The sequence below is a fragment of the Calliopsis andreniformis genome, chromosome 6 (assembly GCF_051401765.1).
Source record: "Calliopsis andreniformis isolate RMS-2024a chromosome 6, iyCalAndr_principal, whole genome shotgun sequence".
Lineage (NCBI taxonomy): Eukaryota > Metazoa > Arthropoda > Insecta > Hymenoptera > Andrenidae > Calliopsis > Calliopsis andreniformis.
In genome coordinates, this window is record NC_135067.1 from 2,835,057 (window position 1) to 2,848,759 (window position 13,703).

Sequence of the window (13,703 nt, forward strand, 5' to 3'; positions counted from 1 at the left end):
TACTATGAGACCACTATACCCCAGCTCCTTAGTTCCTTTCATTGAGGTAGCTTCAGCCAACTACTGGATCACTCCTAGCCGAGACAGCTTTAACCAGCTCTTGGACTCCTTCGACCAAGGCAGCTTTAACCACCTCTTGGACTCCTTCGACCAAGGCAGCTTTAACCAGCTCTTTGATAAATCCTTTATAATTTATTGTGATTCAATTTCCATCTATAACTGTCTCTGCTATCTATACAGACATTATCGTCGAAATTCAAATGTGTTTAGTCGGTATGTTAAACTGTGATCATAGTCAATGACCAACAAAGTTTTGGATTCAGTGACAGTGATAGATCAAATTTTGAACGTATAAATTGACAAGATTGTATTAGTGATCAAATTAGATTTAAGCGTTAGAAATACATACATGTACTATTTTGTTAATAAATATTAATACAAGAAGAGGAATCCTAATCCGCGAAATTCATTTTTTAACCGCGCTCCACAAAAATCCCATTTCTTATTCATAAGTAAACCGCTCTATTTGTCAACGTTTGTTGAACTTGGTCGTTACACTATGAATTATTACCGCCGAATCGCTAATTTCGTACTGTGCTTCGTTGGTAAATTGGTATTCTTTTTGCTGGACTTCTTATCTCTGCACACTATACAATGTAATATCAGAACTTGTTGACTACAAACATCGTCATTTATTCGTAAAAAAAAAACAAACTTTGTACAATTAAAACGAAGAAGTATCACAGCATTTAGACAAATAAAAATCCAAGATACGTACTCTGCAAGCAATAGATATGATATGTCATAATTTAATTCATAGAGTGAAATTTGCATACGGAACAATACATTAACTAAAAATTGTAGATCAAACTAACACAAAAATTAAACTCAGTTAAAACTATAGTGCTTATTTCATTGTTGTCATTGATTAGGTATGTTCAATGTGTTCTTCGTACACTATAAGAACGAGTAGTGACTAAATATTCATAGTAAAATAACGTTGACATTGCGTTATTTACAAAAACAATCACAGAAACGATCTGTAGTGAAATCCGTAACACGAGTTATTATTTAAGTCTATAAACGCACACGTACTTGATTGATTCACAAATGCATTTGTGGCGAAAATGAAAGCGCCAACACAATTTTGTTATTCTAGATTTTCGTTTTATTTTAAACGTTAGATTCTCTCTGACTTTACTCAAACCATACTTAACATTCTATCCTATATTTTTTTCTGTACTAGTAACGTGAGACATGCAATACTGCTCATCAGATTTCTATTCAATCTTCCCTTATATATGTTTAAATTAATCTTTTCGCAGGAGCTATACCACGAGCAATGTGATTTTGTTTGCATAATGTTCGCCTCGATTCCGAATTTTTCGGAGTTTTACGTGGAACTGGAAGCAAACAACGAAGGCGTCGAGTGTCTCAGGCTTCTGAACGAAATAATTGCCGATTTCGACGAGTTACTCGCTGAGGAACAATATAAATACATTGAGAAGATCAAGAGCACCGGAGCCACGTACATGGCTGCTTCCGGTGAGTATAACTCTGCAACCTTTTGTACGTAAATTTCCTAGTGAAGGTTCCAAATTCTTTTGCATTTTCTGCTAGCGAACTCAAAATATCAGAATATTTCTGTTTTCTCCGCAGCCTTTGAAACGTATTTCTACGTCCTTTTAAATATTTCCTTTCCTCGTCGGAACTTTAAAACCGATGCAATATAGAAAGCAATATAGAATATTTGTTATTCGTTTTCAAAGCTTTACAGAACTTTCGAAATGCTGAATCGACTGATGTGACTGAATAATAAAGTGGAAAGATAAGTTGAAATATTCGAGATAAGTTGACAAAATGATCAACTACTAAAGTACTAATAGTTGGAAGTCAAAGAAACCTGGAAACATTTTATTTAGATTTAGTGAAAAAAACCGATAAGTTGAAATATTTTTCTGATATTAATTTAAAATGTGTAAATGATTTAAATACGAAATTTCACAATTTTCCGTCGCCATGTATACTTTTCAGTTAATTCAGCTATTCACTCAATTGTATCTTAACACGTTAAGTGCCGTAAGACAGATGCATCGAGTAATTATACAGTTCAACATAACCGCTGTACATAATATTTTAGCGTAATATGCATTGTATAATAAAAAAGTTATTACTCCAACGCGTGCTGCGAGCAAGCTTATACAGTGATTCTTTACTCAGTGGACTGAAAAGCAACCACCGTCTAAACACTGCGGTGATAATTTCATGTCTGTGTATGTAATTTGTCAAGAGTTCTCTCACGGATACTTAAGTGGTTGATTTCGTCCCTGTGGAAGTGGTTGTGTGCATGTATACATGAAACGCAATTAAAAGTCTGTAGACAATTAATGTAGGTTTTTTTTCGTGGCACTCTACCATGGAAATTATTTTTCTATAACATTCTTAGACATAATTGGGCGTCTAGTTCTTTATGAAAGTTTGTAGCAACTATTATTGCTAATTTTGAAGCAAATGTAAATGGATCTTTCTTTATTTCACGCAAAAATATTTTTTCTTGACGTGACGTTAACTGTTTTGGACACCCAGATCTTTTCATTTGCAATATTTCCATTCGTATTATACTTTTTTACATGATTTACCTTCCTTGTGCAATTTAATAGTAATTTCTCGTTCAGGTTTACTGGTTTCTGATGTTTTACCACTCATTATTCTGAATCACAGATAAACGTTTAACTTTCGTTTCGGTTTGCTTTCAAATACTGTTCAAAACTTACTGGAGATCATTTGTTTACATTTAGACCTCGCAACGGCCTCGTGTTTACAAATTATAATGCTTATAACAGAGCGTTTGAATACTTTCATTATGTATTAAATATACTTATTCGTGAAAAATGTTATATGATTTATTTACTTACTGTTTAAATTTTCACTAAGTTTGCGTACTTTTAGTGCGTGTATATACATTAGTATAAAAATAATTCATTTCAATAAATTGCAATTTATTATACAATTTTTGTATAATCAATTATTTTCTACCTCTGTTGTACATATACTTGCGTTACTCACTGTAAGTTGGCTACTAATCACGTGCTTGGGTAATACAATTAAAATTTTGTACAGAGTTGATATGGCTGATGAGCACTGATGAATCTGGCTATTGAAAAGCTTAATTGGAGATGAAGATATATAATATACAAAATACATAATAATATAAACAAGTATACAATATTAAATTTAATAACGTCCAAACAATATAAAAAATAGATAAGTTCATTTTACTCTGAGATAATATTTTTCTTTTTCTGTCTTAGGACTGACAAAAAACACCTGTGACATGAAAAATTACAAACACGTGACTGCCATGGCTGACTATGCGCTCAGGATACGTGAGCAGTTGGCGTCCGTTAATGAACACAGCTTTAACAACTTCCGATTGCGTGTGGGCATCAATATTGGACCGGTAACGTCAATCAATTTCGTGGTAACTCGTTACAATGTTCGCGAAACCATCCTACTATATACCAAAGCTGCATGAAGAGCTAAATAGATCGAGTACCCTTTCCAGAAATACAAACTACATTTTAGAAAATGAGATTACTTCTAAAGTGAGTTAGTAAAATAGTTTTCGAAATATTAAGTTTCAAAGCTCATGGAAGTTTACGATTATGTATTACTATAACTTATCAAATTTTTAAAGAATCTTCATTCCATAATAAAGCATAATTTGAAAAATGCTGCATATTAGTAATAACAACAGTACAGGGATACTCTTATACACGGTATAATAAATATACAGTTCAATGTTTTAAGGAGTGGTAGGGTACCCTAATTGGACCACAAAATATCCTATGACATAGTGTTCATTCTGTTTTCGCCTTGGACTAATAATGTTTTAAAGTTGGCACCATATTTTCAAACGGAAGAGTCCGTTGACCTAGACCTAGACCATTCGGTTACTCGAGAAGGTTGTGGTTATTTCGGAAGACTCTTAACATCTTTTAAGACACTTTTAGACATAAGTTCATCAATGGAACTTCTACTGTAAACAGTCTCAGCTTTTTTGGTTATTGGGTCACCTTGAACAGCTGATTGCCGGCAGTCTTTTGGTATACACTTCATTTGTGTGTGTTACGTAGATTCTTTTCCACGAGCATTTCCGATCTTGCAAGCTTTACAAATGTTAAAGTGTAAGAAATACAACAAAATATGTATATTAAGTTTCTCTTTCTTCTATTGCTTCTCTCCAATGTATCTGCAAAATTATAAAATCCACTGCCTATTAGTTTATCGTGTAAACGTGTTATCTTTAAAGTATCATTACTGCAAAACTGGGCACTATATCATAGGACGTTTTGTGGTCAAATTGGGATACTCTACTGTCCCTTGAAATATTTCAACGTATACTTGCTACACCCTGTATATGCATGTCGTCTGTTAATTCCCTATGGATTTTATGAAATAACACATTTGTATCGCAGACTTAGAAAATTCATAACGTTATTATTAAATTAAATACTTATTACGGGCTACACGAATTTTTTTTTTAATTATACATCTAGTTACTCGATATGTCTGAGTTTCTTCGCGTTATTCTTAAAGATATAGAATCAATCGTTAGATCATATTACTGTAGGGCTGTGTCCAATCGGAGTCTGTAATCGGAATAATACTTTCTGGTACTGTTTAATTTATATAATATGCTGTGTTGTTGATTTAAAGTAATTTTCTCTATTCGTAGGTAAACTAATTGGATGAGAATTCTTTAGTCATATAAGATCTTTACCCTTTCCGCTAGTGTTATCAGTTTGTCTCTGTTTCATTTTCTTGAGAAATAATTTATGTTTAGGCAGCTAATGAATATTGTAGCAAGGTAAAGTTGCCGATAATGTGGGGGTCCTCGCTGATTTCGATGATTTTTAAATATGTTATAAATGTCATCACTTCGAAAACTTTTTCCTGTGACAAAATCGGCGGTTGACCTTAGTTTCTGAGATATTCACAAAAAATTTGTTAGGCCTGGGTAGGTATATATTATTAAAAGTAGCGTGTTCTGTTAATGTATTATAATTAAGTTTGAGTTGGGCTAGTTTTTCTTTCGAGAGGAATGCGATATCTACCTACGCTTGCTACAAACCACCGCTGCACAGGGGGCCACCGTGGAAAAAGCCCTAAAATCTGATAGTTCTATTTTAGTGTACTGATCGCCACATTTTGATAAGCAAAGCTTCAAAGTATCTAATTGTGTAAATAGATATGCCTTTTATGCATCAATTACAAAATAAAATTGGGTAAAAGTTATCCCTGCATATCATAACAGGAATCGCATGGTATGCTTTCTTACAATGTTTATTATTTTTTGAGTGTCTGTAGATATTTACGATTTTGCATCTGGTTTATTTCAAATATACAAGGTCTCACTTTATGCAGGACATAAATGGTTTTCAAAAATATATGGTCGGAATTGTACTATTCAATTTGAAATTGGGATAACCTAAAAATTCAAGTTGTCCCAAATTGCCTTAGGAATACAAAAAAGCTCTATATTTCTTCAAACTCTTGATGGTACTGTTTGAAAGCATATACTATTTACTAATAGTCCTGTAAAAATTGGCTACTACTTTTTGCTACTTCAGCTGTTACTAATAAATAATTATAGAGGTGCGCTATGTATACAAGTTCGAATGAACCTCTGTTGGAACGTTTACATAGGAATTGCGGAGAAAACCTCGTAATTCAATGTTTCTCGATATTTTTTAGCACTTTTGTTTCATATTACTTGTTAATATTTCGATATTATATGGACTGTAATACAGTAGTAGATACAAAATTAAAAAAGTTTTATTTATTTAAAAAAATTGCAATAAACGCCATAAACGCTGTTTGCAAAACTATCATACGTTAGAAAAATGAAAGAAAAGATGTGTCCCGTCACGAGGTGCTGAGGTAAGTGCCGCGGTGTTCAACACAGTCCTGTTACCAAAAGGCCTAGCCTTTCCCATTCCGTAGCCAGATCCTCCTGGAACAGAGTTCCTATTTTTTAACAACACGACGTCGGGCTGCTTGCCACCTCTAAACATAATTTCAACATAAACATAAACAGTTAATGCAACGGTACTCGATAGCTGGGAGATCCAACATGGTCACCAGCCATCGCCAGGATCGTGTAGTCTCAATCCTGTTCCAAAATCCACGTGCAGGCTAAGTCCCTATCATAAATTCATCAAAGACCTGGCATAGTTCGGTCATCCGTCCCAAACTCTCTCTTAAAAATACGTCGACTCTAACACATATTATAATTATTCTGTATGTATAAGTACTTAATATTAATAAAACTAAAAATAAACCACTAACTTGTTGTGTATGTATATTAAAATACTTAATGATAATGGTTTTCATGATGATGAGTGTCATTTACAGTACTATAATAACCGGTGACGATTTCGCCAATAATCTCAAACTCTAAAATATTAATCATTTAGACAATTTTCATTGATAGCATTAAGAATAAAATAAGTACTAGAATAGAAAATATGTATAGTTGGTAGTAATCTTAATCTACAAATCATATCCTAACCTCAATTTCTTAAATTCAAATGATCGCGCCAGCAATGCGTAACACATGCGCACAAGCAATAAGACTCTTCCATTCGCGCATGTGTACATCAGGAAATCATCCGAGCAGCATCCTACGATGTCCTTTTTTGCACGCGCTGGGGACAGGATGAGGACATCACGGACCTACCAGCAGGTGAGCCTCTCGGTACGCCTGCGCGAGCACTATCATGCGCATGCTCCAAGGCATCGAAGCCTATTAGAAGTGTGGCTCCTGCTGAGGGGAATCACTGAGTCCAAAAGAGGGAGGCAACCTCCGAGGATAAATACGGCGTCGCCAGCGACAGCGGGGCATTCTAGAGTTCGATGTTCTGAAAATCACGCAGTCTCACTGGTCCTAAACCATTCCAAGGCAGCTTTAAGCAGCTCCTTGGTTCCTGCTAATCGAGGCAGTTTTAGCCAGCTCTTGGGTCACTCTCAGCGAAGTAGCTTTAACCAGCTCCCTGATTCCTCCACATCGAGACAATTTTAACCAGCTCCTTGACTACCACTTCGAGGCTGCTTTAACCAATTCCTTGGATCCTCAACATCAAGGCAGCTTCAGCTAGCTCCTTGGCCTATCCTCGATCCCTATCGATCATAATCCAACATTTCCATCTGCCCGAATTAGATTTCATAAGTCATCTTAACACTTAATCGTCCGACTTTTTCAGAGCAAAATTTGAGTGTACGTCCAGCAAAATTGTGTATTTTAGAAGCTATACTTTTTCTAGCAAAATTATTTCTCGGAAAAACATTATTCTCGTATAGACATTGTTTAGTAAAAGACATTATTTGTTAACAAAATTGTCAGAGAATGTGAAGAAACTAAGAAATTTACCAAATACATCGTATTTATGAAACACATTAGTGTGCTGCCGGACGGTTAAGTGTTAAGCCGAAAAGTATTCGGTCCGTAAATAAACAATGCTAGTTATCAAATCAGTTAGTGAAAATACATAACAGACTATTGTTCCTTTTTTGCTATTGATTTAAAGACTGAACTAGCGATAATGCTAGAATTAGTTATCTTTATAACCAAGTAGGTTATACTTGGCTTAGGTTATGACTAAGTTTATGATTAAGTTTAGCCATTAACTGTATAGACTTTCGTTTAATAAATTTTTATTATATATTAGTTTAAGAGAAATCCTAGTCTATGAAATTTATTTCTTAATCGCACATCACACGAATCCTACTCTCTGTTCACGGGTAAGACGCTCTACCTGTGAACACTTTATGTACGACGAAGTCAAATCATTACAGTACTGAGGTCACTCATTCCATCACGATCCAGATACATTATTTTCAATAATCTAATATTTTCAATACGTACAAAACAAAACAATTATTGTGTATTTTAGCTATTGACTATAATTTTATTAATTATTTTCATAAAAACCCATTAACTCTAATTCTATTATGTAATTTTAGAATTTTGATACTATTATGTTAATTTATTACGTGTTCTAATGTTCTCAGATAATAAATAAATTATTTATGTAACACTAAACAAGTATATATATTATAATGTGGTTTCTGTATAAATAGCGTTTACTACAGAAATTGCTATTCTGTTTACACATATATGCCTTCATTTTGTAGTCATTACTGTCCATGTGACATCGAACTGTTAAGAAGTAACATAAAAAAAGGTATAAAAAAATATTGAGAAACACTGAATTTATTAGGTCTTTCTGGCAATTCTTATACAAACAGCTCTACTGTATACTGTATGCCACGTCGTGGAGATGTTTATCCAAACAGAAGACAACCATCGGCAACGTGCAACACACGAACTGTCGCGGGTGTACATCTATACGCAGAGTACGATTGTATAATATCGAAAACATTTTTGCGAATATCTGGGATTCTAAGGTCGACCGTCAATATTGTCGAAGGAAAAAGTTTCTCAAAATATCAGGATTTATAACATATTTATAAATCATCGAAATCGATAAATACCCATATTATCGGTAAACTTACCTTGTAATAAAATTACTATAGTAAAACTACTATGGTAAGATTATGCTGTTTAATTCCTTTAGAATGTTTTTCACTTCGTTGGCAATTGGGTAAAAAGACCAAGTAAGAGGTTTCTATGTGGTTCGTTAGATTAACAAGGAAAAATGTTTGTCATTTTAATTTTGTTTTCGATTTTTCAATTGGAAGAATATCTCAATCTCCCTTCTTTATTTAATGTACCTAAATACCTCTTATTACTTTATTTTTTTCACTTATGTTTAATTTTTACACCTAATGATTGTTTTAATTACACCTTCCAAACAATGAGGAAAAGTATCTCTTAACAGACTGTAGTTTTATAGTCTACTCAAATTTAACTGGGTATTTAAGTTCATTCCAACAATGAAGCTATACAAAATGATAGCGGTGCGTGCGGCTGTGTATGGTGGCGGGGATATGGCGGGGATAAGTCTGAACGCTCACTTGGAGCAGTTAATTGAATTTTGAGTAGACTATAATTCGATACTTTACTTGCTAGTAAAATACTCTTTCTATCGCACATGTCTACACCCTGCACTATCATACTATGAAGCACGTACAGGGTGATAAAACAACATAAACACCCCGCTCGTAAAGGCCACTGTTATAACCTTCCGCACAAAAAGCTAGAAAAGAAACATCGCAACCTTTAAAGATTAAAAACTATTTTATTTTGTTTAAATGCAGGTCGTTGCAGGGGTGATTGGCGCCCGAAAGCCGCAGTACGATATTTGGGGTAACGCGGTAAACGTGGCCTCGAGGATGGAATCGACGGGCGTCTTAGACGGGATTCAGGTCACCCAAGAGGTGCACGATATCTTAATCGCGAAAGGATATCCGCTAACCTGCCGCGGCACTATTCAGGTCAAAGGCAAAGGAAGCATGGTAACTTACTTCCTGGATGGCCCTCGAAATTCGACACAAACCAGCAGAAACGTCGAAAGAAAATTGAACTCTAATAACAGCAACACAGAGAAACCTGCGTTGACGAATAATGTCACTGTGTGAAATTTTCGTTGAAAAGTTTTAGGAACTTAGATTGAAAAGATTTAGAAGATCTTCAGGCAAGTTCACTTTGTGTTGTTTGCCCTAATTCAAAGATGAAGTTTGCTTCTTGTGACAGTTTGAGGGGTTTCAAAAAGTGGTGCTTTGTGGAACATACGAGAAGAACATATTTCCGGTTCTTTTAAATGTCAATTGCAAAAATGACGATTTATATATATAAGAGAAGAAAGGCGACATCGTTTCTTGAGTTAAAATATAGAAACTAATTCTTTCGCAAAAAACCAAATGAATGTTAGAAATAATGATACAACAATGAAAGTTCTATTAACTATTTAAGCACTTTTATTCTCCATATAGGGAAATAGTAGTTAAAACTTAAGCGACGTTATCATACCAAATAAATATTTTATTAGAGACCTTTTTTGCTCTGTTACCGAAAATCATACGTCAATGAAAAGGTAGGAGACTAACAGTAAGAGGATTATATTTATAATAGAAATGAAAAATCTTATCCTATTTTTAAAAATAGTTTGAAACGAAGGCGATAAAAATGAATGTGACGTGAATTTCCAGAGTAACATGTATTACTCTAAAATGACATGTTTTCTAAAAAGAAACCGCTTTCTTAATATTTGTAGTTCCTTCTTTAAAAATCGTTATTATCTAAAGATGAAGACTATCGCTCAAAGAAACTTCAGCTCAAATTAAGAAGCCAATGTAATTTCGATCTCTATGTATCTTCATCGAATCATCATATCAGAAACATTCGAATTTTGCGCTACATGGAATACAAAAAAAAAGAATATAAGACATTTATCATTTTCCCTTGCAACTCGATTCTCAGAAAGGAGTTATCAAATACCGTCCCAAGTAACAGTTCAATCGATTCACGACTCATCGAGCAATCACCGTAACTGTAAGTCTAACGAGCGAAAAGTAAGAAAATGCAACGGCTCAAATTTCATTTCATATCCCTGGAACTTTGTACTTAAGCTATATTACTTTGCACATCTGCGCGATGCGTGTTAAAATCTCCGTATCTTTATTTGGCTGCACGCGATTTGAAAATTTTTAACAAAGCTGGCAGCAATACATCTTTGTATTGTAAAGAAAGTACTAATTCCCTGCCCCTATTTTTTGCTATTACATAGAGTTAGACAGATTAGCGTTCAACAAGTGGAAACGTTCACTTGAGTTTATTTTTCGGATTCGTGCAATGCCTAAACCTAGAATTAATATTTTAAATTGCGTACCTTTTATTCATTTGTTATTGAAGATTTCGGACCCACATTTAAGTAAGGTCTTTTGCAAGTATTTCGAAACATAAGGCTGAGTGGCGGAAACATAAAAAAGACTTACTCAAAATTGTGTCCCTGACAACATGTTTCAAAGTTGTTGAAATTGATGAAGTGGTCCCTTTTCTGCATAATTACCTATTATTTTCTTTTACTTTCCTCAATTTTCTTTTTATGTGTTCGTTAAATAAAATGTTTCTAACGAATACATTCCTATATTTTGAATTACTGTTTGTATAAGTTGCATTACTTAAATACAAGTTTTATACTTTGTTACAAATTAGTTTTTACGCGATATGCATCTACCGTGTGAAAAGAGACCCAAATTTATTTCGGGTCGTAGCTTCTACATTAGTATTTGCTGAGAGTTTAACGTCTCAGTAGGGAAGAAAAAACTTGTGTTGCTGCTAGCTTTAATCTTTCTAGTCAATAGAAGAACATTCTTTGAAAAGCCGAATGCATTGAGCTCGGTACAACGAACTAGTTGGTTGAATCTTGATTTTATTCCTTTTTTTCGTCACGTTACTTGGTTTAAATGGAATGGGACCACGGCAAGTTTCTACCAATAATTGTAACGTGTGAAGAAGAGAGTTAAACACGAGTTCGATTTCTGACTGTTACGAGACGAGAGAAAGACTTGCTATTTTTACATTTCGTTTTCTACAACTTGTTGATCGATAATATTTACGAATGAGTCTTTTTTTTATACGTAAGGAAAAAGGTATCTCTGTATATTCTTTCAGTATATAGATTACAAAACGTTTGTGCACTGTGTAATGTAATCTATGATACTAAAACGAGTACGCATAGACACAAAGACGTGTATATATGTATTGTCTAAATAGATATGCATGGAGGCAGAGGTCTTTCGAATAGCGAACGTTATATACAACTAATGATTTATAAAACATTTGAAATTCAGAATTTTCCTGTCCTTTCATTTACTACAATTTCATATTTTGCACTGAGCTAACAACCTGAGCTTAACAACCACTACACATTAAAAACCAAACCCATGCATTTTGCTCATGATGAGAATTCTGGTGAAAAAAATGTATACTAGTATTAAAGAGTACTTCAACAGCTTATCCATTTACATAACCAGACATGCTTACTCTACAAAGATCAATAATTATTCATGGGCACGATACATACTACGTTATCCACAGTTTTGCATTTACTAATTAATACGCTTTGCAGAATCAATAATTGCATCGATAATGAAGTATCTGAATTTTCCCTTTTTTTAAACGTGATACATATTACATTGTTCATTATATATTTTTATCCTATCGAGACCAGAGATCAATTGTAACGAAATATCACATTCATCATAAATTCATGTTCCTCAACTGCAATTATGAAAAATTGTATTTTGATCAACTAACCAGAATCGACTGAATAGTTTGGAGTGTAGATAGTGATATTGTTAACCGTGAGATATCCATATTTCAGTAAAGCAGCTAGCTATCGGTCTTTCACTCTTTTATCAATCAGCGTTAATGTAATCAGCCAAAGACCTAGGAATGAATCAACGCATTGTTTCTCGATTCGTATCAATTCGAAGCTTCAAAAGTAACAAAAGCGTCTCGTCGTCGGCTATACAAATGGGATGAGAGGGATTTTATGACACGAAATAAGACGAAAATCAGGAATATATAATAAAATTGTGTTGATTGGTTTGTTTTCAAGTAGAATGCTTACATCTACAATGACAGTTATTAGTTAGGAGCACTAAATCTTCAAATACATTTTTCCCGAAAACGGTTCAATCAATGTAATTTTGTTATTCTTAATTTTCATCTTATTTTGAACCATAAAATCTCTTTGATCACACTCGTACCACGATTTACGTTACATCCTGTATTAATCTTAATTATTTTAATGTAGTTATTTTCTAACATATATCTCTTTATTATTCTTATCAGCCCCTCGAAAGACCTCTAATGTCATACTAAATGCGTGTATGCGATAAAATTCACTATACATACGTATATGTATATAAATGGATAGCTAAGTTGCAATCGGGCAAGTAATATCGTGTGTGTACAGTGTATAGAGTCATGCGTGTTACATGCCAGAAAAATAGACTAAGGAAACATCAAACGACATCGCGGCGTTGTTCGATGTGTCAAATGAGAGTTCGCGTACCTGAGGACACGTGTAAATATTTACGTGTAAGGTATCTGCAAGAACAAACAACTCGCCGAGGTGTACATAGTCGCGCCATTTATGCGCCAGATAAAATTGATGTCCTCCTAGTCAATAACGAAACACCGACGATTCCGTCGTAAAAACGTCGGTGATTTTATTGGAACTCGGCGAAATAACTTCAACCTCGCAGATGTATAAATAATTGAGGTGTTTCTATTATTTGGATAGATAGGACACTGTTAAGACAATGCCGACGAAATTACCTTATTATAATTGTAGTTTTCGTTCATAATTTGACGAAATATATAAAAATGTTAGTTCGCCCGGTTCCTTTAGAATTTTAACGAATTAAATATCAAATGTGCATAGTTTTGTAATGAATGTAGCTTTTCAAAGAGTTTAATTAGTCATTCTGTCAATTCAACCTTGATCTTGACTAACAAATCGAAATAATTGAATGTCTATGAGCGAAAAACTATTTTGATGTTGCTGGCAGGTCCAGCTATTGTATACATTATACATAAATGTTAATCAACGTGAATCGAACAAACAATGGGCCATCGTTCGAAAGAATCGTAGGAGCTTCGATAACTGGACATTATCAAGTTCATTACTTAACAAAATAAAAGTACCAAATTGAAGTTTCCAAACGCA

The 13,703-nt window shown here is 34.0% G+C and overlaps 1 protein-coding gene across 1 annotated transcript in view; it reads left to right on the plus strand.

Annotated features, from left to right (window-relative positions):
- Nucleotides 1-10,877, plus strand: part of LOC143180604 (adenylate cyclase type 6) — a 393,507-nt gene extending 382,630 nt beyond the window's left edge. The window contains exons 21-23 of the mRNA XM_076380460.1: nucleotides 1,326-1,545; nucleotides 3,312-3,460; nucleotides 9,283-10,877. Coding sequence (XP_076236575.1) covers nucleotides 1,326-1,545; nucleotides 3,312-3,460; nucleotides 9,283-9,603 — 690 coding nt within the window. The 3' untranslated portion in view covers nucleotides 9,604-10,877. The remainder of the gene's footprint in view (nucleotides 1-1,325; nucleotides 1,546-3,311; nucleotides 3,461-9,282) is intronic.
- The last annotated feature ends 2,826 nt before the right edge of the window (nucleotides 10,878-13,703 follow it).